Genomic DNA, 27696 nt, shown 5'->3' with positions numbered 1-27696 from the left:
ATGGCTCTGAGAAGCTCACAAGGCAAGGGAGGGGGTAAGTGTTAAAAAAAACCTATGGGTTTGCATCCGCCTGATAAATTGGCTTCGAGGCCTCAGTCGTATCGGACTAGGCCAAGTCAACTGGAGGCGGTGGATTCGGCCTGCTGCCCCGTCAGGCTCACGCTTCCTCTCATTCCTCCGTTTTGGTCGGGAAGCAGCAGAGGACGGGAACCGGGAAATGCTTATCTGGCCATTGCCCAATGTCTGCCCAATGTCCCCGCGTAGTTTTCTTCCTCGACACGGGGTGTAGAGGTGGGCTCCATCCGGCATAAACCTGATTCATATTAACACTGCAGGGTTGGCCTTAGTCAATCCGACACCTGGTGCGCCTCGACTCCACATGCTAGCGTTGGGATCCTCTAAACAAGGCTTATTTGCTCACATGCTCACGCATTGTAAAGGTCTCTTTTCTGTCGTGGAGACATAACGAATCTGGGGTCCACCGCTTTGTTGGTGCGTTCAGGTGATCGACCAGCATCTGCGGAGTCACCGCGCCGGCAGTCTTCCTTCTACTTTCTGCGCTCGACCAGCCTGTTAGTAGACGACCACCAGGACTGCCGCAGCTTGTCACATTTGGCAATTCTCACGCCACTCTACCTGATGCCGCTTTTCTTCCTGGGCACCAAGGTAAGATGCGCGAAATCAGCCCCTGTTTTTAATGCACGGTGCGGTGATGCTGCTTGTTGCTGGGAACATTAATGGCCTGGATGCTTGCGTCGTAGCTCATAAACCAATGATCTGTCAAGCGAAAATATGCGATCGATGCAGCAACATTGGTCACGCTTGAAATATATGTGTTAGCACGGCGGATTTCATTTCGAGAGTAACCTTGCAACGTCAGGCTTCAGGCAAATATCGGCGAAATGGGGAATGAGGGGCTTTGCGGTAGCGCATCGTAAAATGTTATGGCTATATAATGCACCTCATAGGGGCATGCGATCGTTTCGACTCCTTACGCTCTAATGATAATTGAAGAAGACAACTGCCAAGCACAGCGCGCCAGAGCGGCTGTTAAACTACGGGGTGGTCGGCCTTCGCACTGTTTTTCAGCGTCGAGGATTTCTTCGTGCCATCGCGGAATCTAATCCTATGCAACGCGCAGTTGGGACTGCATTAATTTTGTTTCTTTCAAGGTAAGAGCAATTCACCATGGAACATTGTAAATTCTAAGGGGTCTCTCACATTCCTCCGTGAGCAGTATGGAAACATTTACCTCACCTACCGTGCCATATTTTACCCTCCTGTGCATGCGTAGCGTCGATAGATGTTACATTATTACTCATGTCGCAGTACGGCGGCTGCCTATACTGCGTGCTGCTGCCGCTTCTTCTGTGGGCCTTCAGTACACTGCCCAAGCCCATAACTGCACTAGTGCACCTGGTTACCGTGCCGCTACTGGGGCTACTGGCTCCGGAGGATATTGCACATCAGTACCTCTCCGTGAGTTCTGTTATTACCTCCTATTTCCTTCGGTGCGCCCGCCGGTCCTGCAGTGTTTATTCGCTCTAAATGACCTCCTTGAACTAAGATACATGTGGAAACGCTGAAAAAATCAGGTGATCAACCTGCTGCCTAGGTTATTTTAGTCTAATACCTCCAGAGTAAAAGTAAACTCATCCGTGCAGTGTGTTTCTTCATCGTGCATGCAAATTTTTTGCAACTCTGTAATGATAGCTACAGAAAGGAGCCGTTAGTGGTAAACAGTTCACGATTAGCGTTGATAGCCTGACCAGATGGGTTGCTGCAGCAGAGCTTCGCTCGAAAAACCAAACTTAAGGGGAAGACTACATAAAAGTTGTCTCATGTGTTGCCGATCCCGACTTATGGTTTCGTTCGGAAATCTAGGGAAGGGCTCTTGGCGGTGCCCTATAATTTCTTACCGTATCATGATATAACTGCCTTCAAATGACACAAACATTACGCGTGGCATGGCACGTAGCTTGAGCCTCAGCTTATCGTAGGGAAAGCTGGTGTCTGAGTTTTCTGCTTAAAGCAACGCTGTCTTTAATACATTCCGTATTTCGCACTTAATCTTTTCTTGAGCTTTCAAAGTGAAGAAGTGAATAGCGTACTGTTCGATGATGTGACAGAAAATTTTCGCCATGTTCGCTCTGAGCGCCAGAAGTGTTAAATTTTTTATGGTAATGCAATTACCTCAGAGCTGGGAAATAAAGATATAAACCAGTGCACACAGTTCCACCAAGATTGCGCGCTTAGCAGCCGAGAACTGCTTAAATGATGTCGCTTCACGCCAGCCAACCTATGAAAGGAATACATAAATAATTGGATTCCCGTTTCTTAAAACTGATTCTCGTGTAAACACCTAGTTATGCGCGCTTAGTCTTTGCAATCCGCAGTTTCATAAGTGCCGAGGCACGCATGCGGCATCCTACTTCAGTTTCAGATGTTTTTAAGGCGAAAGCCTTTAATGGCTCATCGTTGTCGTGATGCAAAAGTGTCATGCTTTTGCGGTGGCTCTGATATTTAAATACATTAATAAACCTTATCTTCCACCGGAGAATCGAACCACCATCCCTTGAATCCCCAGCCCAGCGCTTTACCACTGCACTACGCCCAGGATCGTGAAACGCTCGTCATAATTCCCTTTGTCTACAGTGAGAATGATAGATTCCGCGAGGGACAGATACTGCACCTTTCCTTTCCTGTAGACGAATTATAGAACGCCGGTGAACTTTAATGCGTTCAATGAAATTCTGGTTGTGTAAGTCGAACGACCATATGGACAGAACTATACAGGAAATGGTAGGCCTGCAGACAGTTAGGGGACTACGAGAAAAATCAAGACCCACAGGTTTGTAGAGAAAAACTAATCATTCTCCTCCTCTCTCGTAACATGCATCCCATATTCAACACAGAGAGGAGGGAGACCAGAGCAGAAGCACTAATCAGACGCTTCGATTCGATGGATAGCAAGTCGGTTGCTTACGTGTACGCGGCAAGTGGCAAAACGGGGGCGGCGGTCGCCTCGGTGGTCGACGGCCGAGGTACCCCAGTATCGCCCGCCACCATTAGAAGCCGCAACACGGAAACGGCTGAAGCAGTTGCAATAGCGCTTGCTTGCGTCGGAACGCAAGCCAATTTCATAATCAGCGATAGCAAAACGGCTATTTGGAATTTTGGAAAGGTTAGGGTCTCGCCGGAAACGGCAAGGATTCTGGCCAGTAGACGACTAAACAGGAAAATTCGCCTAATTTGAACCCCTGCACACGTGTCCGTTCCTGGCAACGAAGCTGCCCATGAGTTAAACCGAGCTCTTTACTTTCGAGTAAATGTGGAACCGCCCGACTGCCGGAATGTGAACGAGCGTCTGAAAAATTATACGGAGATTCTTCAAAATTACGGGTTAATCAGGAGACGGGGGCCACCACCGGATAAAAGTCTAAACAATAGGGAGGCAGTCGCATCGCGACGCCTGCAAGCTGGGAACTTTGTAAACCCGGTTTTGGCATATTATGTCCAAATGGAAGATAGGAGAAACGATAAATGCAAGCACTGTGGGGAGAAAGGGACCCTCGACCATATAATCTGGTAATGTGCTAGCTCCCCAGGGGCTAAAGCAAACGTAAATTGTAGAGAAGCCTGGGAAGCCCTGGTGCGGAGCGAGGTCCCTGCTTCACAGCAACAAGCCATCCGGATGGCGGAAGACGCCGCGAAGAACCAAGACCTGTTTGCCTGCTTCTGATCGCGGAGGTCCCAACTCCTGTTCCTTAGGCCTGCGTGCCGGGGGCGGCGATTAGGGGCCTCCTTATCTAGTGGAAGAATAGTTGTTATCATCATCATCATCAATGCATATACGAAGCTGACCCTACCGGGCGTCCGATCCAGGCGTCTATGCGCCCTTTCATTTGCCGCTTCCTCGAACGCCGTACCACACAGCAAACAGAAGCATACCCAGATATCAAGGAGCCGTTAGTGCAGCAGGCATCAGCGACGTTTAAAATTGATTTGCAGAATAGAAAAGGCGCAGTATCTGTCACAAATCTCCGCGTACACAGGTACCATGACTTAAAGAAGGAGAGGATTGTGACACAGTAGTCACCCTCTTTATTCAAAGCATTATTCACCTCCACATTCGCAACAAATGCGTAGCAGAATGCAGCATTCAGGCTTTCGCCTTTCACCAAATTTGTCGCCAAAGTGTCTCGTAATTTTTTTATACTTCTCTGTGGTATTCTTGCACTCTTGTTCACAAATTAGCAACACGGAAAACAAAACAAATTAAATTTATTATGCACCACATTGATTGGATGCACCGCGGAGCACCATCCCAAATGAAAAGTTTCTCATCTTCTGTTCATTTATTGCTAGTACGTTTTCATATTTTTTGCCTACCAATGATGTACTGTGCTCCTTGTCCTCACCTGGACATCAGGCAACTCAGATCCATGCAGGAATAGAGCATAGTGAGATTATCTATCAAGAAATGCAACGCAAGCCAATTGTGTTTCTTATGAAATGCACTTCATCAGACAAACAAACTGCACAACAGTCTAGCTACAGCAAATTTGGAGCTAAAGTTCGGGGCAGTTGGTTCATCATGACTGGAAAACATAGCCAAAACAGCACGAAAATTACACTGTCTTCGTAAGCTTCGCGTTGGGCTTCGGCGCATCTTCGGGGTTAAACGTTCTCAAGTAATGAGGTCAAAACCAGCGTGATGTGAGATTTACAGAGCAGCATATCGAATAGACGCAGAGAAAGCGTAAAATATCAAAGTGAAGGAGATGCACAATATTTGTTTTTGTCATGTAAACATAAAGACTAACAAAGTTTGGAGACGGAGAGTATAATACGGCGGCGGCACCATACACAATGTCATAGCGGACATTTCTCGTTATTTTGCATGGCATTGAACCTTTTGCGCCTTCAAACAAAATCGACATTCGTGTATGAAACCTGCCAACGCCATGCACTCTACGCTGTCTTTGTTTGTCAACATAAAGATTGGATTTGAAGATTAAACGCCAGATATGATTGGCCTATGTCTCAAGCACACAATGCCCACCCACTTTAAGTATAAAAATAAAAATTCGGCTAAGATATGTTATACACTGCGTGTTTGCTCGGCAACTATGCCATCTAAGAGCGCGTCTTGCCGCTCAGGCCGATGTTTTGACCGTGGCCCTGGTGCTGTTCCTGATAACTGTGGTCGACCGGTGGAGCAAGCTGGTGCTCTTCCTGGCGTACGGCGTTTGCGCACGCTTCGGCCTGCAGCGCAAGCGGCTCTTCGTCGGCACGTGCCTCTGCTCGTTCGCCTTCGCCTGGATCTTCTCCGGACCTTTGGTTGCCGTGACGCTGCTTTATTTTCTAGACCGCATCATGTCTACCATATTCAATGAGAATATGGACCGCACTACGGACGTGGTGTGGCGCTCCTCACGCCACGGTTCAGTACAGGAGTCGACATCGTTCCGCTCTCTGTCGGCGGCTGACCAGGTGCTCTTCGACCGGCTCGCGCACGTGGCGATGTCTTTGAAGAAGCTCAAGCGCAGGAAGGGGCCCCGCAGGTTACCTCGTTCCGACGACAAAGTCGAGAAAAAGGCTAAACCAGACACTGCGACAGCCCCAACGGCATCTGGCAAGGACGCTGGATCGCAGGTTCGTGTGCAAACGAGAGGGCGCTCTGTGGTAGCTCTGCTCTGCTCTCTGATAAGGTCCCTCTACGCAACCAAAGTTAAATCGCTCAAACACTGCGGGTGATAAACTGGCTCCTCGCTTTCTGGCGCCCGTCGTCAGTGTCATAAGTTATTTTATGCTATACTTGCACTTTAGATAGGCGCTGTATTTCACTATTTTATGTAAATTAAAGGGTGGACTTCGCGGCAGTTAGAACACAGAGCATATTTTCAGTTATTCTTTATCCCGCCTTCTTTTCCCTATCCAACTGTGCCAGAATTATCTCGTAACAAGTGTCAACAATGTAGTCATTTTTTCAATGCTGATATTATGTATTCTGCGTTTCAGATGCAGTTCTTTTGGTGTAAATTGTTATTGCGAAAATGCCCACTGTTGTGGGGTCTTGCTATATAAGCGTCCATTCGAATTCGACGTACAATTTTGAATTCATTATGCTTGAGGTCGGCGTGATGGACATTGCCCACAATAAACCTACCAAGGAAAAGGCTGTTGAGTGGGAGATGGTTCAGATTAAATACTTTCCCCGTTGAGTGCTTGTTCTTGGCCTGATTGGTTTCCTAAACACACGAGCAGAAGAAAAGGCGGCAGTCCTGCAGCCAGACCTTCGACGTGGATTGCTATAAGTAAGCATGTATGAATGCAAGGTCCGAACATCCTTACGCACGTTTCCCAACTCTAAAACAGTGCCTAAAGGCTATGGCATAACAGCTTGTTGATTTAGTTGAGGCTGTTACGGCACATTTTGAAATTGAAGAGCTTTATTCAATTTTAGTTCAAATTAAATTTATTTATCCGCCTAGGGCTATGTTGACATTTGTCCACCAGCTAAAGACTTATTTGTCACCCCATAAAGTTTCCTTTAGTTATCTTCCAGGGAGTCGATTAGAACTCATCACATCATTACCAATGGCCGGGTTTCCAGCATTTTTATGTTAATTGCAAGAAAACGTTCGACGCACACATTTTATTTGCGAACTTGGGCGTTGTTGGCAATAACTGTATTTCGCTTTGTTAATTCTTATAGCTTCTAAAGATCCCTTTTCAGTGGCAGTGGTTTTTTTTTTTTTTATTAATATTAGGAAGTGACACCCAATATATCCAGACCAATTGCCGTTTCTCCTCAGTGTGCGCTTTCAGTGTCAGTTGCGGGCGATTGCACTGGTGTAATGACAATATTGCTTTGGCTGCTCGTTGCGTCTTGCACAAAGGAATATTGGCATTTTTGTAGACAACTGACCCTGAGGCCGATAACTGATTTGACTTCGTAGACTGTTCGGGATAGTATACATATAGGCAGGTGTGCTGAACTCGATGGCTGTAATGGGCGCTCATGGGCGACCATATTGCCTAGTGTAACGCCATGTACACGGCGCAGCATTCTGATATTATCTAAGTTGCTGTGTTTATGTAGCATTTCTCGCCAGGTTCTATTAAAGATATCTTTACTGCTCTCGCAAGTTTCCTTACAAAATATTTTTTCATTGCTTCTGGCAGGACACGTTAATGTTAACTTCTCCATCGAAAATCGGGAAGTAATATATGCATTTGTATCATGGTGTCGTGCTTGTCGTTGCGACAATACATGCCAGAGCACATTAGGTATCCTAAGGAATCATTAGAAAAAACAATGTTCTGCATCCGTTCCTGTAGCCAAGACAGTAGAACGGACACACAAGTGGGGACGATCTCAATTGGTTCGACAACTTAGCGGAGTTATATAAACCTAGCATCAACAGCGCAGCCTACGTATAGCAACATAACCTCTAGCTATATATATTGTTTAGGCGAAGTATCTTTCAACTTGGGTAGTTTTCAACAAGCAGAAGCTTGTGTGTGGTATTCTCTAGTTCTTGTGCCACGTTTTTAGAACTGATTACCTTTGCACATATCCGGGGTGTGCCAGCCATGCTGAAGTTCAAATTAAATATGTGTATGCTATCGAAAAAGTGCATGATAAAAGGTCAATTCTTTCTTCTCGATTAATAAATCAGTTCTTAAAGTTAAGAAGCAAAGTGCAAGGCAACGCCCCTGTCCTTGGTTTTTACCGTTTTTTGAGAAGTTGATATTCTGACGCATGCTTACCTGCTTTAATTAAATTATGATATTTGTTAACAAAGATAGGCCAAGTGGAGGCAAATAGACCACGCCTGTTACAATGTCCCTGAAGGATTAATCACTTCTGGAATATCTGTGACGCGATAAGTCACAAGTATTGCAAGTTCTGGTGGGACAGCAGGAAGTACAAATTGTCACAATTAAAATTAGTTTACCTAATACGCACTAACTACATTTCATCCCCCCTCGCTAGAGATCCTGCGCTCAACATTCTGCTATAAATCCACGATCAAGGGAGAATGGTAGCTGAGTACTGGTTGCTACTTTCTAATAAAATTCCTTTATCCTAGCTTTTCATGTACAAAAGACCGATTAACTCATTAGGGAAGAGGCCACTACTTGACTATCTTAATGCTTTGAATTGCGCTCTGTGTCATAAATGCAGGAGCGAACTGAGGCGCTGCCTTCCTATCCGCTAAACGTCGCTTCTGTCAAATCTGCTGATCTGGTCTGGGCAATGAGAGCCACAGAGAAACCCTCTTTCGAAGCCCTCAGTAATGAAGAATACCGGAGCGCCGCTCTTCCCCTCCTTCCTGACACAGGGTTTGCTCCAGTCGTCACGGACCAAGGAGGTATTATTTGAAAATTCTCTTGTCATATAAGTGTTCCACTTTCAACTTAGATCTGGTGTCTTACCACGAACTGTGGTCTGAGCGTGACCGGTCTTGCGGAGCAAACGTACATTCCCGCCGAGGTTGCTTCTCCTGCCCATCGGCCGAGCGCGAATGGATTCAAAAGAACGGTAGAATCTCAGTTAAGCGAGAGTTCTAGCAAGCCAAGCCAATAGTATGTACAGTGGAGCACCATAAGGACACGTTTGTTCTGTGATCGAAGACATAACCTTTTTGGTTCACTAAGCTAATAAACACAGATTTTCAGCTGCTCGTTACCTCTGATCCTATTTTTCTTTTATCGTTTTTTTCTGATGTATATCTCCAACAGCCGCCCTAATTGTAGTGCTTGTGGGCAAGACGTTGCTTATGAATGCATAATTGACATGCTCATTGTTCTAAAGCAGTATTTATGCAAGTTGCTAGACATTCATCTTAAACGACCAGAGAACACTGACGACACAGTGTTCGTTGACCCTTTCTAGTGCGTCCTTGTGTCGCGTGTGTATTCGTTGTGCGCTCTTCCTTTAAAGTAAACTTATTGTTTAATATCAGCCACCTATGATCTTATTGCTCCATCACTGGTTTTTTTTAGGTCAGAAAAGTCACGTTTACCTTAAAAAGGAACTGACCTTTTTTATCGCCAACCTGCGACTCTAGCATATACCATGCATGTTTTGCATAGGCAAATTCGGTGTTTAAATGTGATGTGTAAATAAGCGCATTCATTTTGTACATGTTTCCCACTCTCCATGTCTTCCTTGGTGTTATAGGAACCCTCAACGCAGCTCAATCATGCAGTTCCATCCAGGCAAATGAAATCCTGAAAGGCGAGAGCAAACAGCTCCAAAGCAAGCGAGCAACTGGAGCACTACAGCCGCTTCCTTCGTTGCTTCACGTTTCACTTCAGGAAAAAAGCGAGAGACAAGTCCCTCCGCAGTCAGCAGTAGACAGCATCCCCGGTAAAAAAAGCAAGCCTAACCAACCACTCAAATTCAATGCTATGTTCTGGCGCAAATGGCGGAAAGACCAGGGTGACAAAATCAGACCCAGTAAAGACGCCGATGGCGTTATTCTAGCACCCCCAAGCAAACCACGCAGTAGATTATTTCAAAGTTTAAGCACCATCGCCAGCCGGATTGCTCGCAAAAGTATCCGTGATGCGAAAGTGCAGCAAGCCGACGTAGAGAGCGTCCGAGAACATAACGCTGAGGGTGCGCCTTATCATCAATCGGAACACCAAGAAAAAGGACCACAACCTGATCTCTCCAGGGGAGGAACGGCGCCTGTTGATACCGGCGCTGGCGGTGGGTTGACAATTTATTCTGAAGGAGGAACAGGACTTGTCCCAGGGTACCCTTCCTTCTCCATTCGAGACAATTCTGCCCACTCGAACGCGCCGCCATCTCAAAATGCCATGGCAGCTGTGGCCCATATTCACGGCGCTGGCCCGGCCACTGATAAGATAATCCAACCACCCTCTGCTCCCGCCGTATATGCAACCCATCTTGGTGCCCAAAACACACTTCCTTCTGTAGATGCGGGCGCAGGCCCGACTGTGTCCGTTAGGCTTGATCCCGTGGTGTCTTACCCAGAGCTCTCTACGAAACCGGATGGTGCAGAAACTGAAACCAGCCTAACATCGGAAAGCCAGAGTAATTTACCGAGTGAAAAATCTGATTCTGCGAAAGCTTTCGAACCTTTTCAATGCGAGGTGAAAGGCCTGCCACACGACGCCAAACGTTACGGAACAGCCAATATTGGAACAGCACCTGAGCCAAGTGTCGCAGAACCTGGAAAGCTTTGCGTCTGTTTGACAGTTAATTATCCTGGGCATGTACCCGAAAAGTGCCCGCGAAAACCAAGCGAGGATTCCGCGAGTAAGCAATCGGACCACCGCTCTCCACGTCGGAAGCGCACAATTTGTCTGCCAAGGCCTACTGATGGTTCTCAAGCAGATTGCGAAGAAAACCGAGGGAAGGCGTGGCGCCAAATTTCAGCTGCAGATGTTTCAGCAAAGAAAGAGCGATTGCCAGGAACGAAAGCTTCATCCACTTTATCGGAAGAGAAAAGACACGAGATGTCTGAAACCAGTGCTCACAAAATTTGTTCGGCCAAGACAAACCAAAAGTCAGCGGTAAATGGTAAAGACGAACTTCATTGCAGCGATACTAGCGAAAAAGCAGAAAAGGGAAAGGAAAAGCATTCTCCCACGAGCACCAAGAATTCGTTAAATATTCAGCCGCGCCGCCATTCTCCGGGTCGAAAGAGCAAAGTACCCATTAGTGAGCAGGAAGAAAGTCGTCCACCTACTCCTACATCAAAACAAAGGCGTCATCCCTCTCGCAAACATTCCAAGTCTGACACTCGCCCCGCCAGTATTGCTACAGCGGCTAAACCAACGAGCGCGAGAGAGGATGATGATCTTAAGCCCCATCAGCTGCACGAGCTTTTTGAGCCAAAGCTTCAACCCTCACGCTCCCAAACAAACCAGACAGAAGCGCCTGTGGCATCCGGCTTAGGACCTGAGTACTCCAGCAAAGACAAAACCCGTGGAAGCCCAGAGAGAGGTGGCCAGGAAACTGAGCTGTCCATCAAAGTACATAACAGCTCTCCGGACAAACATGTGCATCACAAGCACCCGTCGGCGCAGTTGCCAGTAAGCATGCCTGCAACCACAGCAGCTCCGGAGGCTGAGTCGAAACGCGGATCGACGCATGAGAGACACCACGGCAGCTATGAAGAGAACCAAAGCGATGTCAGCCGTAAGTCGAAGATGGTCTTCAAAAGCCGTCTTGAACGCAACGTGCCTGAAGACAAGGGCCGCGCTGCAGAAACTATGAAGACTTCTTCGGCTAATGGGACCGAACAAAAGCGTGAGAATAAAAGAATCAGCGGCAGAGATGTCCCTTCCAAGTTTACCACGGTCGGCATGCCACGAGGGGAGCAGGCAGCCGAAACCAAGCACACTCCATTACGCGGGAGCTGCCGCAATGCGTCGACACTGTCTGAAACAGAAAAGCCTGTTGGAACAGCCGGCCATGCTCCTTCAGAAAAAAATCGCCACAGCCAGAACTCCGCAGATGCCGTGCTATTGGGAAGGCGGTCGCAGCGGGCTGCAAGTAGCACTACTGCGCCGACAGCAAGTGAGCCAACTCAGACTGAGGGCCGCAGCACAATGGAGCTGAAACGTAGACAATCCGTGGTGTCTTTTGGTGCGGACCTCTTCGCAGCAATGAAAACCGAGTCAGTGCCTTTGACGGTAAGTGCATCTGAGCTCTTGTTTAAAGCTCTATACTGACTGAGAATATGATGTTATGATGTTTCTATCGCAGTCTATGACGACTCTACATCCGGAGGAAGCGCCTTCCCAGCCTGCCCAGGAACGGAGCCAGTCCATTGTACTAAAGACTTCCAGCTTGGCTTCGGTGACTTCTCGAAGGAGGAGGGAATCATCGGTAGACTTTGGTGCTGCAATGTTTACTATCATAAGGTAAGTCTGAAAATTTTCAAAAATTCATTTCATCTCCGTATGTAGCGTTGAGCAAGGCGTCGATGGTGTGGTGGTGGTGGTGGTGACAAACGTTTAATGATTTAAAAGGGGTGGAGGTATGCATGAGTAGAATTTTGAAGATCCAGCCCTTATAGATATTAGGTGGGGTCCCTAGTACGGGACCAAGGCCTTTTGGGCCTGCAGGTCATAGCAGCCGAGCAGGGTCGCCTCCCAGTCCTCCCGAGCTGAGTCGGGGTGAGGATCGAGAAATAGCTGGATTGGATGGACAAGCCCACACAACGTTGTAGATGTCCGAAGACTTCTCCGCACAGTGCAGACAACTGCCCGTGAATGAAGGATTAAAATGTTTTAGTGCTGCCGGGCACAGCAGAGTGTTGGTATACAGACGGAGTAGAAGCCGCTCCTCCGTCTTAGATAGACTTTTACTCGGTCGCGGGTAAAGGCTATGGCAAGATTGATAATAAAGAACAATGTCTTTAAGAATATTAAGAATGCGCGGGTTCGAATTCGAGATCCTGATCTAGGGGGTCGAGATGGGAAGCCCAGAAAGAAAGCGAGCGGGCGGCGGCGTCGGCTGCCTCATTCCCCTCGAGACCCATATGAGCAGGAGCCGTTACTATATTCCGCTAAGCGGAGTCCCCGGTATAGGTGCAATTTTGAAGTAGTCTCCGTTCCGTCTGCGAGAAGTTTCTCGCTCCTGCCTGGTCGAGTAGCCGCCACAAGCGAAACTCTCCCACCTCCACTGATTTTACCTGGAGGTGTGAACCTGTATTGGCATGCTTTTTTATTTCTTGTTTTTTGCTATCAGATTATTCGCACGAAGGAGGAGTACACCAAGGTGACCATTTTTTAGTGGAAAATCAAGGGAGGTTTTAGCGGCATGCTTTCGCACCCTCAGCTTAATGGGCGGCCGAAGCGCAGACGATCTGGCGCTCTCTGCCATTTTTTACAAAAGCAGGCCGATCTGGCGCTCTCTGCCATTTTTTACAAAAGCAGGCCAGTGCACCTAGGTGTGTGTGTGTGTGTGTGTGTGTGTGTGTGTGTGTGTGTGTGTGTGTGTGTGTGTGTGTGTGTGTGTGTGTGTGTGTGTGTGTGTGTGTGTGTGTGTGTGTGTGTGTGTGTGTGTGTGTGTGTGTGTGTGTGTGTGTGTGTGTGTGTGTGTGTGTGTGTGTGTGTGTGTGTGTGTGTGTGTGTGTGTGTGTGTGTGTGTGTGTGTGTGTGTGTGTGTGTGTGTGTGTGTGTGTGTGTGTGTGTGTGTGTGTGTGTGTGTGTGTGTGTGTGTGTGTGTGTGTGTGTGTGTGTGTGTGTGTGTGTGTGTGTGTGTGTGTGTGTGTGTGTGTGTGTGTGTGTGTGTGTGTGTGTGTGTGTGTGTGCGTGAGTGCGTGCGTGCGTGCGTGCGTCATTTCAGTGTTTAGGCTCGCCTAGTGAACTGAACCTCCTCTTCAACACTTGTTCAGTGCTCTTTCCTTCTGTGTTCAAGGTTTGAACAGCTCAGCACATGAATGCTCTGAAGCGTAATTGGACGAGGAAAATAGACTGAAAGCCTTCTTTTTGTCGATTGTATACGCTTGTGCGGAAAGGTGCGATGAAAATGCGCAACGAGCTGCTGGCTCAGTTAGCCTTTATACACAACCCTTCACCGATCCCGGCTTGTACCGGCTCCACCCGGCTTGTACGTCACGGACGGGCCAGCGTAGAAAACGCCAAGGCGGTTTTCCGAAAAAAAAAAACAAAGATGAAAGAAATCTGATTTGTATTTTTTTTTTCAGCATTTCGGTACGCGCATCACTTTAGTATTTTGCAGAAACTATCTGCGATACATGATCGAAACACTAGGCTTGTTTGTTTCCAATGTCCAGGCTCTGGTCAGTGGCCTTTTAAAGCAGGATTTTCTAGTTATGACGCTCCTGAAAACTTAGATAGTATACATTACACCTCATCTTCACCGAGGTAAATCACCCCAAATAAAGGGACACTACGAAAAGGAAACGGGAACCCACAAAATCAAGGATAGTCGTGATAACGCACGATTATTCGTTATCCCCAATTTCGCTCACAACTGCGACGCCGGTTGTTCTACAAAGGGAAATATTGCAAATCCTGGCCAGTTTTAAAGCATGTTGGAATTACAGAAAGGAATTATAGAGAGGGCAGTTATTCAGACAGCTGTCATTGCAGCCCTTTGCATCAGCTGGCCAGCGCTCCTCCACTCCGTCGTTCCTCCGTGTCTAGCTGCGCCTCCAGCGGCAGTGCTTCATCGCTGGGTAGTGGCAGCGAGGGGAGCGGCCGCACTCCCATCACGTTGCGCCGATTTACGCGCACTCGCAGCTGCGGTTTAGAAGACATCACCTCGCGTCGCCCTTCCATTGGTGAGGAGCCATTGTAACCTTTCAGCCTGTGCACTTTGTCTTCCGGTGACATTTGCAATGGCCCCGCCGGGGTGGCGCAGTGGTTAAGGCGCTCGACTACTGTGCCCAAGGACGCGGGATCGAATCCCGGCCTCGGCGGCCGCTTTTCGATGGAGGCGAAAAGCCTGAGTTGCTTTGGGACGTTAAACCCTACAAACCAACCAACATTTGCAATGCTTTGTTTCGTTCGGTTCTCTGCAACATGTTGCTCCTCCCCTAGGGTGATGGTACAATGCCAACCGTGGCAGAAAGACCTGCGAAATACCATTTTATTGCATGAACATTAACGCTGGCGTTAGAATCGCTGATTGAGGCGTGTTAAAAAATAATGAGGTTTATTCCCACCGATACCATCGCGTCGAAGAAGCTATGCGATAATTGTACGAGCAGTTGGTGCAGCAAAGTGCTTGCCACCGGACTGAACTTCGGTCTACTGGCAGTAGGATAATAGGGTTGCTAACGACTGGACTAATTTGCTGCAACAATTGTTTGCGAGGGTGAAAGGAAATGAATGCTTACTAGGGCACACAAACAGTAGATGGTTAGTGAGGGGTCGTCGTGTTCATTTAATAATGAGTGAGTATTTAAGCGTGATAGTTTAGAAGAACCTTTTCTATGAAACTGAAAAGAAAGCTTTTTGGTTTTCAATTCCAGGAATTGTCAGCGCATATGTACGTTAAGGTCTAGGTTGTAGCTGATGTTAAAACTGATAAGAACCTATCATCATAGTCTGATGAACGCCTTTTAAATTGGTTTTTATTATGCGGTTTAGGGCAGACATTATTCGCACACAATAAGAACGCGCAATAAATCAACCTTTTTCTCTTTCAGGGAGCCAAATAGGAAGCCAAGACCTTCCAGTTTCTAAGAAGAAGAAGGTCAATAGGTAAAAACCATTTCGTGCATTGCAACACGAGCATCGATGCTTGAAATGCACGAAATGATTGCGTTGCACAATGAATATTGACATTTTTTCTAACACTTGATTGCTAAGAAGCTGGGAGCAGCTATCACGAAACTTTTTTGGCTGCCGAGCGTAACGCCACTACTGCTCCGAAACACATTCTGGGCGTATGCAGCAGAAGCTGTCAGTGCGAGATGACCAGTTATGAACCTGCGTCTTTGGCTTCTAGGCGCGTGAGAACAATGCGTAAGGGAAACACGTACCTCATGCGCTTGGATTCTACATCTCTGCCGTATTTGAACTGTACCGGACACAGAGATTTTCGTTTATGATCCCGTAGGTGAAGCTTGAAAATCGCTATGTTTGTCGGTATGTCTTTCATCCTGTAAGAAACCCTCTTACGTCTTTCCAGTACCGTAGGTGCTGAAAAAAAGATTTTTTTTTAAACGTCATTCAGAAATAAGCGATTGCAATTGGATGCTTTCAAAACAGTTTTCGTATATTAGAACAATGCCTGAATACCTAAGAACAACGCCACACTGACCTAGATTGTTCGATTTACTGCGACTAATTACCGCACAAGGCAGAGATATATATTTCGCGGTAAAAAAGGCGATAGAGCTTCCACCAAATTTTTGAGAACACTATTTGAAACTAGTGACCTGATGTCCTCCTTCGCTTACTTTACTATGGGGCACCTGTGTTTCCTGTTATAATTCACCGGCTTCTCGTATTTCAGCTGACGCCACGTCTGAAGTTCGCTCATTATTTGTACGAATACAAGATACCAAAACTTTCCGTTGTCATAATTCTTCCAAGACTGATATGAACTTTCTTGTTGAGCGCTCACGTAACTCATACTGTCACTTTTAGTGACTCTGCTCAAGAGCCGTTTCTAGAAAACAACGCCGTTAACTTGACGGTACCTATACCTTCCACTCCCTGTATATATAGGGATCTCTATGTGCAATTCTTCTTTGCGGTCTAATCATTGTTAATTTCCTGGTTTTCGATGCACAGTGCTGGCCCACAAAACTTAACACACCTCTGTCATGGATGCAGTGCCCGAACCGACGTCCACAACGCGTTCCTCTTTGCTTCGTCGTTGATGATCGTGCTCGGGAACATTTGCAGCTTCCGTTCCAGTGGCAACAAGGTGGCCCTGAGTGGGGCTGCCAACAGGTGAGTTTGAGGAAACCATAAGTGGAGGGGGGGTGCAAAGGTCTGTCGCTACTTAGACATCTTCGATATATCCTCCAAATTAAGCGGGACGGCCTAAGCAGTATATATGTCAGGACGTTATAACAGATAGCCTTGAGATCCGTTACGTTGGCCGCTACTCATTCGACAGGCTCAGCTGTGCATACCAACATTTCCCGAAGCCATCAAGATTTTCTTGTACTCACCGGTGGCGAACACTAATCGAATTCTCCACTCCTGCAATAACTGATCATGTACACCTGCCGGTGGAAGCGAAATGTGGAAATCACTATTTAATATAAGAAAAAGGAAGCATATGACTACCTTTTGACCTGTTGTCACAGGTTCTCGCTCAATCGATATTGAAACAAAGCATCGCACTTTCCCCTCAGTAGTTCCTTTGAACAATGGCCTAGCATTCTATTAAAGAGAATTTAATGCCTATGGGGCTGAAATGTGGAGGCTAACCAAGAGAGTTCTACTTAAGTTGAGGACAACCCAGAGGGCTATGGAACGAAAAATGGTAGGGATAACATTAAGAGATAGGAAGCGTGCAGAGTGGGTCAGAGAAATAACTCAAGTTACCGACATTCTAGTGGAAATTAAGAAGAAGAAATGGACATGGGCAGGACATGTAGTGCGAAGAGAGGATAACCGATGGTCGCTGAGGGTAACAAACTGGATTCCAAGGGAAGGAAAGCGTAGCAGGGGGCGGCAGAAAGTTAGGTGGGCGGATGAGGTTAAGAAGTTCGCAGGGGTCAAGTGGATGCAGCTAGCACAGAACCGGGTTAAGTGGAGAAATATGGGAGAGGCCTTCGCCCTGCAGTGGGTATAATCAGGCTGATGATGATGATGATGAATGCCTCATCGTTGTCAGCAGGAGCTTTCGGCAGAGGCTGTCGGCAAAGGTGTCACACTTTCGAGAGCGCACCATAAAATAAACCTTCACTCGACCGGGAATCGAACCTCCATCCCCTGGATCCCCAACCAAGCGCTCTAACCAACTGCGCCACGCCACGGATCGTGAAGCTCTCATGATAATTCTTCTTGTCTACCATGAGGATGATAGTGGGATTCCGCGAGTGACAGATACTGCGCCCTTCCTTTCCTGTAAATGAATCATAGAACGCTGGTGAACTTTGATGCGTTTTACTGTAAGTATCAGTGGCGTTTCAAATTGATTTACAGGAAAGAACAGGCGTAATATCTGTCACAATTCTCCGCGGGCACATTTCCCACGCCATAAAGGAAGAGAGGAAGATTGGAGCGATAGAAAAGAGGGAGACAGGGGTGTCGTAGTGGAGGGCTACGATCCACCGCGCTATAATAGTTTTCACCCCATCACACTTTAGGGATCCAAAGTGCTCTCTAAAATTTGTTAAATGATATCAAGGCAAGTGAAAAGTGTATTTTGACACTAAAACGTCATAATTGCTTGGAAAGAACTCAGGCCCGACGTTTGCGTCTTCTACGACACACTAATAACTTTTCTGTCTATATTCTAAATTTGCACTCGATGTTAAACATGACAACGACAGCAAACCGCGCGCACTTTTTCTTGCAGGGCTGAAATTGCGAACCAGTCCGTGAGCAGGTTCACTTGGGTAATCGTGACGCTGCCCGGGGGCCTTCTGGCAGGGTTCACGTGCACGGTGTTCATCTGGATCATCTACATCAGAGCCCAGTGAGAAATTTCTTTCTGGCCAATTCTCAGGTGTAAGCGAAATCGATCATACCGTGCCGGGGACTGCATGGGACAATGTGAACGAGAACAGGGCAAGAATCAATCGCGGTTTGACTGGAATCAGGCTTCCATATTGGTGCACAAATAGCTCTGATACAATTAAATGTCATCAAAACTTGTATCCAACTTACATTTGATTGGTTTGCGTGACTTTTGTGATGGTTAAAAAACCTTGTTGAATCACATTGTTTTTCACTCTTTCGGTACACCACTTAACAGAATACGGTGCTAGTTGTACAAGGCCGTCCAGCAAAGACATGTCACGTCTGGGGATGTCACTGTGCTTTCGAGAACGAATGTCTTCAAAAGCCTCAAAACATATTTGTTTTCTTTTCGCGCAGCGATCCCGATGCACTGTCGCCAGAGAATGCTGCTGTTATGCGAAATGCTCAAGAAAAGGCCGCGAACCCTGCTACGCGAAGGTGGGCAGTAATTTCACCAATCATTCATTGATACTTGTCAATTCATCAGTAGAACTTGTTTCACTTTGAAGTCAATAAGTGAATTAAATAAGTGCGACCAACGCAAAACATTGTCATAGTTACAAAAAACCTCAGTGCTGACAGCCTAATATACGAGATGTCAAGCTAAATGTAACCAAATTTACCTAGCCCATTTATAACAGCTGTGAGCTTTTGAGAGTCGCATGACCTTGCCAGCAGAATATTTTCCTAGAACTTTTTAGTTCTTCATAACGCATTGATTAGTGCAGACTAATTAGATATTTTAATTATTTACGTGAGAAAGGAAGTGTCAACGCGAAATATTTATATTGTTTTGAAATACAGCTGACTGAAATCCTTGCAAAAACTCCAGTTTACTCACTATGTTTTTTTTTTTCTGTCTTAAACTAAAACTTTAGATATAATAATACGTTACAAGTGAGATCGTTGATATTCAGCGTCCCAAGACGTCTTTCGAAGAAATCAAAATTAGCTTTTATATAAAACCGTCCTCGAGAAACTTTCTGAGCGCTTTGGGCGACAGCTGCCGATCCTTTGACAGTTTTCCTTCATGGCTAATAACATAGCTAGCCGTTTCTCAACGCGGTCTACAACCTATATATTGCCACTTGGTTCTCGAAGAGATAAAAACTTTAGCTAGTTAGCATTTAATAACTACTTTGGCGAACGAAAAATACTGCAGACAAGGCCAGGTGACTCCCAACAGCTCTCGGATGGTTTAACTTAACTAGGGCATTCCGTGTTTTTAAAAGCTTCGTTTCGTTTGGCTGGGGCACCTCCGTTTCGTTTGGCTGAAGCACTTGGTGTTGGAGGGTGGCTGTTCCTGGCCCTACGGGGCTGGGACGGTATGCCAACGCCGCTTGCGGCGGGGGCTAGCCAGCCACCAAATTTTTATCTGTTGCAGGCTGTCATAAAGCTTCGAGTTTCACGACTGTCGGCTTCATGACAATGATATCCAGTGCCATGAAACTGTCCACCAAGATGAGCAATTCGCGTGGTTGCTTTTCGTGAGAATTACCACCACTTTACGTTGACATTTTCATTGCCCCTTTCTTTATTCTCAGAGGCATAGAGTGTGCCTGCACCACATACTTCGTTCTATTCAGCCTGTCATATGGGCCTCCGCTTCTGCTCGGGACGGAACCGCGGTAAGCCATCCAGTCTTCAGTTTATGAAATTATGAGAGGTATAGGGGGGATGGACGGATTGCAACATAAAAATTGCACCTCATGTAATTACACACGTGAGCTTCTAGAAACCGTCACCGTGCTAAGGATGTCTGACGTTTTCTTTCTGTCTGTGGATGTCTGTGGTAAGGATGTCTGACTTTATTTTCTGCTTCCCTGCCCCTTAGCGAGAAGAACGGAAAGCGGTGCTGGGGCTCGAAATTAACAAATTAAAAGATTGTTACTGCTGCAGACATCACATGTCGCCGAACGCACGCTTGGTCTTATTTTAAGCCCAAATCGATGCATGTACTATCGGGAACAACGGTATGTTGACCACAAAACCTGAAACCAAAGCGCATAATTTCTTTATCAGCAAGTAGTCTTGGACCATACTTTTCGATGTGAAAGTTGGACTATAATTCTTTCACGTGTGCTAGAGAGATAAGGTGATAATTTGTTTACGTTCTTTCAATTCATTATCGCCAGACATGTGTTGAAACCTTTATAAAGCTACACATTTGCACATTTCGTGCGGCAATATTTTAACTGTCGCACTCACAAGGAAGTATATATATATATATATATATATATATATATATATACAAATGTGGATTATACTCGGTGGTTTTAATTAAAGACTGCGGAGATTGAACAGCCGTCACCGTAGCTTGGTGGTAAAGCACCGGAAACTGCGTTCGCAGGTTGTGGGTTCGGCATGTGGTTGTTTGTTCTTTAATCTTCTAGGCAGTTATCTACACGTTTAATTATACCGTATATTATTTAAAAGAATGTCCTAGGTTTTGTTTATGGCACTGACTGTAAGCTTCTTTCTTGCGTATATTCCACAACAAAGTCTCATTTTCGTTCGTTTGTTTGCTGAACAGCACGTCAATAACTTAAGTGCTTTTCGTGAGAAGTTCAACATGACGTTAATTCGCAATGAAATTGACATGGCCCCTTAATGAGAATGGCACATACAGCTGATTTGTACTCCAAGGTGTATTTTAGCATATTCTTCAGCCGCACAATAATACCATTATATTGCATGTCACAGCCTTTCTGTGTAAAGGAGGAATCATATTTAAATGAGGAAGCCAGCTCGTGATTTCTATTCTGAATCACATTCCAGCGCTCTTACGATAAAAGAGGACAACTACGAACCTTTGACGAAACTTTATTCTCTGATCTCCGTAGCACTCGTGCTCTTCATATGCACGTCTCCTGAGTTGTCGAAACATATAGGCTATCACGTACTTGCAGAATATTGCGCAAAGGTTACATGGCACAATTCATCAGGATGACCTTTTTATCGCTCTATTTTGGACACTGTAACTTTTAGTCTCTGCAAGACAACAAAACAAAAACCCAGAAAAAAAAACACGTGCAACCGTTACTTGATGCGCTGATCACGGCTAAAAGCTAAGGCATCTCCCATATCCCTCAAATTAACCCGGTCCTCTATCAGCTGCATCCCCTTGACGCCCGCAAACGTCCTAATCGCATCCGCCAATCTAACATTTTGTCTCGTTCTGATATGCTTTCCTTCCCTTGGAATCTATATTTTCACCTAAGCGCGATCATCGGTTACCTCGTCTTCGCATTCATGTCATACCCATGCGCATTCCTTCTTGAGTTCAGCCAAAATGTCAATAACTTGTTTTTCATCTGACCCCCTATGCACATTTCCTGTCTCTTAAAGTGCCCGTGAAAAATTACATTAAGTGCGATGTAGCAAACTAAAATACTGCACATGAAAACAACCATACGTCTCATACTCATGAATCCTATAAAGTAAATGCGCACAGTCGACCTGCAACGATAAAGCACCCGTCCCAACACCGGGACTTAAAAGTATTTCCCTGTTTCGTGGAGACCGCGGCTATACGCAGCATGAAAGGGAACGAAGAAGGATTGATGCGGGCATTCCTTTACCTGCCGAGCCAACGTTCCTACGTTGAGAATTATCTTCGTACGGACTAAGACAAATTCTCCTTGTTAAGACAAGTGTTTTAAAGGGATATCCATGTCTAACTACATTTAAAGACTGTGGAACGCCAAATAGGGAGGATTGTTAATCGTAGTAGGATTGTCTGTCAGTGGTGAGGCCACCTTACTGAGTAAGCTAAGGAACAGGGCATGGTGTCGTACGTGCAGTATGACACTGGTGGTCGCTTTGGCTTCGGTGATTCTCCTGACGAGCTCACTGACATCGGGCCTGCAAGCTGCCTTCGAGTTCATCAGGAACATCTGGGAGATGCTTCCCTGGGGCGTCCTCTTGATCCTCGGTGCCACGCACGTCGCGTCGGAGCTGGTGCAGGTACGCTGCGCGCTGCACCTGACAGTAGAGAGAAGAACATTCCTGGGCATTTTTTGCTTCTCATATTATATAAACTCAGCAGAGAAGGTCCTTCTTTAAAGAAGGTTAATCTTCTCTTGTGCCAGCCCACACTTCCAGGGCGATGTACGCTTCTCAGAAATTAGGAGTTGAGCGACCGTAATGTTCGAAAGGAAGACTACTTAACTAGGGTAAGACTTCGAGCTGAATCCAATTGAGGTTAGAAGGATTAGTGTTTCTTCTACAGCCTTCTTACTTGCCCCCCAAGGACTGTTCGTAGTTATGAATTATGCTGTCATAGCCAGCTTTATTTACCCGAAGAAAGCTAAACGAGAATAATTAACGAAAGTTCTAAAACAAAGAAGCTTCCGTTGACCGCAGTCTTGTATGTGGTGTAGGCCTGGTAAGCCTCAGGTACTTCGGACATTTTACAGTGATGTGCAGCTAGGGACCTCCTCACTGGGAACGTTTACTAATGAGTGTGGGCTTAGTACCGATGACTATTGCTAATAATACATAAGACGCAGGTAGAGGCCATAATTGGGGCTTTATATAGTACCTGTTTTTAATATTAATTAGGGACGTAAAAACAGTGTTAACCGTTATAGCTGCTGTCAATGACGATATAAGCAAAGTGGGCTTAGTGCACCCCTGTCGACGTGGTCCTAACTAAACAAACCAGGATTTGCGCATCGACTGCGGTCCAGACAAAGAAACCCTTCGAGCTGTACTAAGGACCGATTTAGTTTATATTGTGCATATATTGAAAAACTTTAGTTCATTCTTCGGTTATACGCAGGTTCACTCCCTCCTGGTCAGGGCGTTCAATATGGTGCCCCTATCGTTTTGGGAGGAACAATCTGTGCTCGAGGCGCAGACCCTGCTGGCCTTTGCCGCGTCAATCTTGGCAGAGGCAATGGACAAGCAAGCTCTGATCGATATGATGATGCCTGTGGTGGCGCAAATAGTGAGTGAAGATCATCACGTCTCTCGCGGCGCTTGCACTCTCTGCGGTTCAAATTTGTTTCTGTCGTGATTGTAAAAGGGTGACAAAGACACTGGAGGTATCGGTGAGCACATTTTTAGGATATCCCGCCGAGGCATCGGGCTGCTCGCAGTTTTTATCCTTTAAGAACATGCGCCCTCTGAGGTCATAGAAGCTGCATCGCTTAGTTTTTAAGTCTGCGATGTTATCTCTAAGAGAAGCATCCTCTGTGTTAGCGAGACCAGCTGTTTTTCAAGTCATTTTTTATTGAGAACTATACTAAATGAGCGTATCAGGAGCCCAGCGTGTGGAAACATGTCTCTCATCGTCATCATTTTCATACTCTTACGTCAAGAAAAGAAGGAAGTATCCTTTCAGTCTCTTCGATTGCTGGTGTTTCACCTCGTGTTGTGTGCTTCACTCCAGCTATTTTTACGCTACGACGCTGTAGCATGACAGTATTATTGCCGCTTGCCATTGTTACCCTATGCCTTGTTCCCGACCTCTTGCAGTCCGAGATGAAGCAGATTTACCCGTCCTACTACGCCATCCCGGTGGTTGTGGGCGCCTCTAGTAACGTCATAATGCCTTCGTCGGTGCCCATGGCCCTCCTGCACGATCTGTCCCGGGTGCCATTCTCGAAACTGGTGGGTACAATGGACTTTATCCAACTGGCGAGACCTGTGGATATTGAAAATCTGGCGGCAATTTGATTTCCTTAAAAAAGGTAATTGAAGCGTCTTTTAGCGGTCCCCTTTGTGCTAGCAAACTAAGGATGATATTGTCGTAATGACAGCACCATTGAATGTCAATGCACCATGGAATGTCTACTATGCCCCACAGCCCAGGCTGAAAGGCTGCTTGTGGGCGCCTGAAGGATGCAAATAAATAAATAAATGTCGCTGTTTCCGACATGCCCACATAGGTCGCTTTGGTGACGTACCAAATTAGCATTTCGACAACTTTCACAAGCTCGTGCCAACCGCGCCCGCGCACAGCCGATGATATACCTACAGAATGTGGAGTAGTGTCAGCCTGTTGCGTCATATCAAAGCGACTCAAAAGGACATGTCTCAAACGAGAACTTTGGGGGAGTACCGCCCTAGGGGAAATGAAGACTAGCAACAGTGTAAACAAACGAGAAACATATTTCAAATTACACTGATCAATTTTCACAATTCGACGATTTAATTACACGCATGGTGTGAGAAAATGCTTGAAATTGAACCTCGTGTGAACAAAATTAATGACCGGTATATACATTCTGTTAAAGCATACCAAACTCTTCCCTGTTTACATCCGCCCCACGTTCTCCCTACAAAATGGTATCATTGAAATTGAGAATGTAATTTGAGTACGTAACTCCGCACCAGAGCGGTAGGCGACATGGCGCCCCCTTGATGCTCATTCCACTCGCTAGAAATTCAGCGAACCTCCTTGGAAATGCCTCCGTTGCCAACCTCGCTGTCTTGATTATACTGAAACGAACGAGTCTGACCTAGCAACTCGGGAACCTTGTTACTCGCTCTCTCACTTGTCTTCCATGGATGACCGTGTTTATTGTTTAGCCATCGGCCCATGGCCGCTGTAAAGGCAGCGCACTCATGGGGTAGTTATTTGGTCTTTAAATCCGTGCCACCAGAAGCAATTCCCGTTTTCGTTCATTGGTGAAATAGCAGGACTGTAGGGACAGGTGAAGGTGATTTTGTTGTGGTCCGCACGCAGTGAATAACTTAACTACTGCATTTATTTGTGCACTTCATTTGTGCACTGAGATGTTAATCTGACTCTGGTGGACGGGAGGGAAAGTATCTCGTCCATACCCATTGGGCGCATCGTTTTCGTTATGCTCTGCGTCGCTCTGTATACGATTGCTTTGATATGTGTGGTTTAAAATTACAAAACAAACCAGGCTATGAGACGTCGTAGTGGAGCGCTCCGGAAATTTAGAGTAACTGGTGTTCTTTAAAGAGCTCTTGAAATGCTACTTGCGGTAATATTCTAATGGAAGAAATGCATAGAGGAGCTCATTGTGAATATTCGAGTCAAATTTGAAAGTTTTGCGGGAGAAATATAATTCACAAATAATTTTAAAAACTGATCCTGGCAATCGCTACCTAACGATATGGGCAAAACATCCCAGCGTACACCGCGCAGCAACCTCACTATGACGTCATTGGGACTTGCTGAGAGCGCCCGTTCACCGGACACTCCCAAGTTATGTAGGCGGGACAGGGCGAGGTGAGGCGCCGTGGGGATTAGTCTTCTTTTTTTTTTTTTTTTTTTTGTATGGGGCAGAGGCGGAGCATCATTCTCGATTTCCCAAATATGCAGTCGAAGGTAACTTGTAATATGTTTCGTTGCGGAGACGATTGATGGGTTACTTATTGCTCGGGCGGGTTTTCTACGTTTAGCAAATTTCTTTTCATGAGCCGTTTAATGTGCACGGATATCACAAGCACACGAGCGTCTTGCTGTTCCAGCCCCATTTTCGATTTGGTTGAAGGTAGCTTGGGAAATATTTTCTTGCAGAGACGATTGACGGGATACCTATTGCTCGCGCGGGTTTTCTACTTTTAGCAAATTGCTTTTCATGGGCCGTTTAATATGCACCGACATCGTACAGCACAAGGGCGCCCTACTTTCTGCCTTGATTTCAAAGCGGCAATCGTGGCCATGATTCGAACCCGTATCCTTGGGTACAGCACCAACCGCAGTGAAGTCTCTGTAGACGGAATATTATTTAAGTGCATGTGTCAGTATCCCGGGAAGACATAACGATCAACAAATGCGATTAAAAAAATGGCACTCGTGCATGTTTTCAGCGACCATTGTCATGACTTCTTTCACAACCTAATTTAGATAGTATGCACGTAATAAGGTGTTCTCAGTAATAGGCTGCTGAAACAGAAATGACACCGATAATTTCACAAGCTTGCTACACCGGCGCTGATAATCTATGATTTAACACTTCAAGCACCGGTAATTACGACGAGATGTTCTTCCTTTGCTCCTAGGCGAAACTTCCCGTGGTTTAGCAAACGTTTATTCAAATTCTTTGTCATTACACCCCGTTTCTTAAATTCTTTTAACTCCATTATCTCTTGCTGGTATTTGCCAACAAACTCGTCGTTTCATTGATCGCCCTCAATTTCTCCTGTTCTGTATTTTTCTGCACCCAGTTCCTGCTTGGGCTGTTCTCCAAGATCGTCGTCACCAGTATGGTGATTGTGACCGTAAACATGATGCAGTGGAGGGGCCTCCTAGACAGCGATGTCTCCCACAAATGAGACATCTCGCTACCAGCGGACTCAGAAGCCCCAGGACGGCGTCGCTCCTTTTTTGTTTTCATTTCCAGCGTGCACTATAGGTTCCTCATTTTGTAGGACATGTTTTCTTTTTTGCGCTCACAATTTTTCAAATTTTCAATTTTTTTAACGAGACCTCTCCCAAGACTTTCTATTCCCTTCCATCGTAGCATTGTTAAGGACATGATTCATTGTACGATGCACGAAATGGTACCAAAAGTATAGTTTTGAGTGCGTCCACCCATTCAGATTGAACGTGACGAAGCGCCGATGTGATATGTACGAGATTTCATAATGCGGCTGCTTGCTCACAAGTGTTTTGTTCCTATGGAAGTATAATGAATTTGTACAGCCATTATCCTGGCAATGCATCCAAAAAACGAGTACACTACCCTGACAATGCATCCAAAAAACGAGTACATGGTTCGAAACGCAAGTTTCTATGTAACGAGGAGTTAATTATGTAGGTTGGTGACAGCGATTGTTATACGAAGTTCACTTACCTTTTTGCTGAGCTGCCAGTTTTATGGACAATACACTCCTTTTTGGGTCGAAAGAGCAGCGCTAGAAAAGTTAGCAAGTGAAATAAAAAGGCACAGCAAAGGGAGTCATGCGCAATAGGATATCAGCTTTCGCGTACTTCAGAACTATCCTGCAATCTGTTGTACCATTGAGAGCAAGATTGCTTGAACTTTTTAGTATTTCCGTGCATTGAAGGAATATGTCTCACCGTTTGTGGTTGTATGTCACTTCCTCACGAATGTTTGTTGGCCAGAAAATATTGAAATCTTTCCATGTTTGCGGCGTTTCATTCCTACGTTGATTATCATTGATCCCGAACCCAAATAAGGATGTTTTGTCGTGCTGGGATTTGTGGTGTAGAAGCAACTCAGGCAATCATGCGCCGAGCATGAGGTGTATTGTGTTTTCTTTGTGAACGAGGATTGAACGTTTAGACATGACTTTTTTAAGAACGTTGTTTCTTGTAAGAAAATATAAGCACAGGACATATCGACATGTGTATTCTCTGGTAGGAGCAATCTCGGATGGCACCTTGCATGTTCGATGTAAAATTTCTAAATAATTTTTTCTTAAACTTTTCGAGTTTCCTACAATTATAGAATAAAACGTGGTTTATCGCTGACTCATCTCCGCACCCTTCACATATCGGTTTACGAACTCCAGGTGGTCTAAATTTCCGGAGCCCTCCACTACGGCGTCTCTCATAACCTAAGACGCTCG

General features: G+C 45.9%; 1 protein-coding gene across 1 annotated transcript; it reads left to right on the top strand.

The window, feature by feature from the left end:
- On the top strand, positions 1-27660 carry LOC146196431 (uncharacterized). The gene is made up of 15 exons (XM_084597010.1): positions 1-34; positions 503-666; positions 1330-1479; positions 5164-5658; positions 9611-9730; positions 10918-11685; positions 11759-11916; positions 16312-16431; positions 18014-18133; positions 18535-18615; positions 19722-19805; positions 21981-22143; positions 22961-23128; positions 23659-23793; positions 26329-27660. The coding sequence occupies exons 1-15, from the start codon at positions 1-3 to the stop codon at positions 26434-26436; spliced, it is 2868 nt and encodes a 955-aa protein (XP_084453136.1). The 3' UTR covers positions 26437-27660.
- Positions 27661-27696: the final 36 nt, after the last annotated feature.

The sequence above is a fragment of the Amblyomma maculatum genome, chromosome 3 (assembly GCF_055883805.1).
Source record: "Amblyomma maculatum isolate TAMU_Amacu chromosome 3, ASM5588380v1, whole genome shotgun sequence".
Lineage (NCBI taxonomy): Eukaryota > Metazoa > Arthropoda > Arachnida > Ixodida > Ixodidae > Amblyomma > Amblyomma maculatum.
Note: the sequence above shows the minus strand (reverse complement) of the source record. Positions and strands in the feature narration are given on the sequence as shown.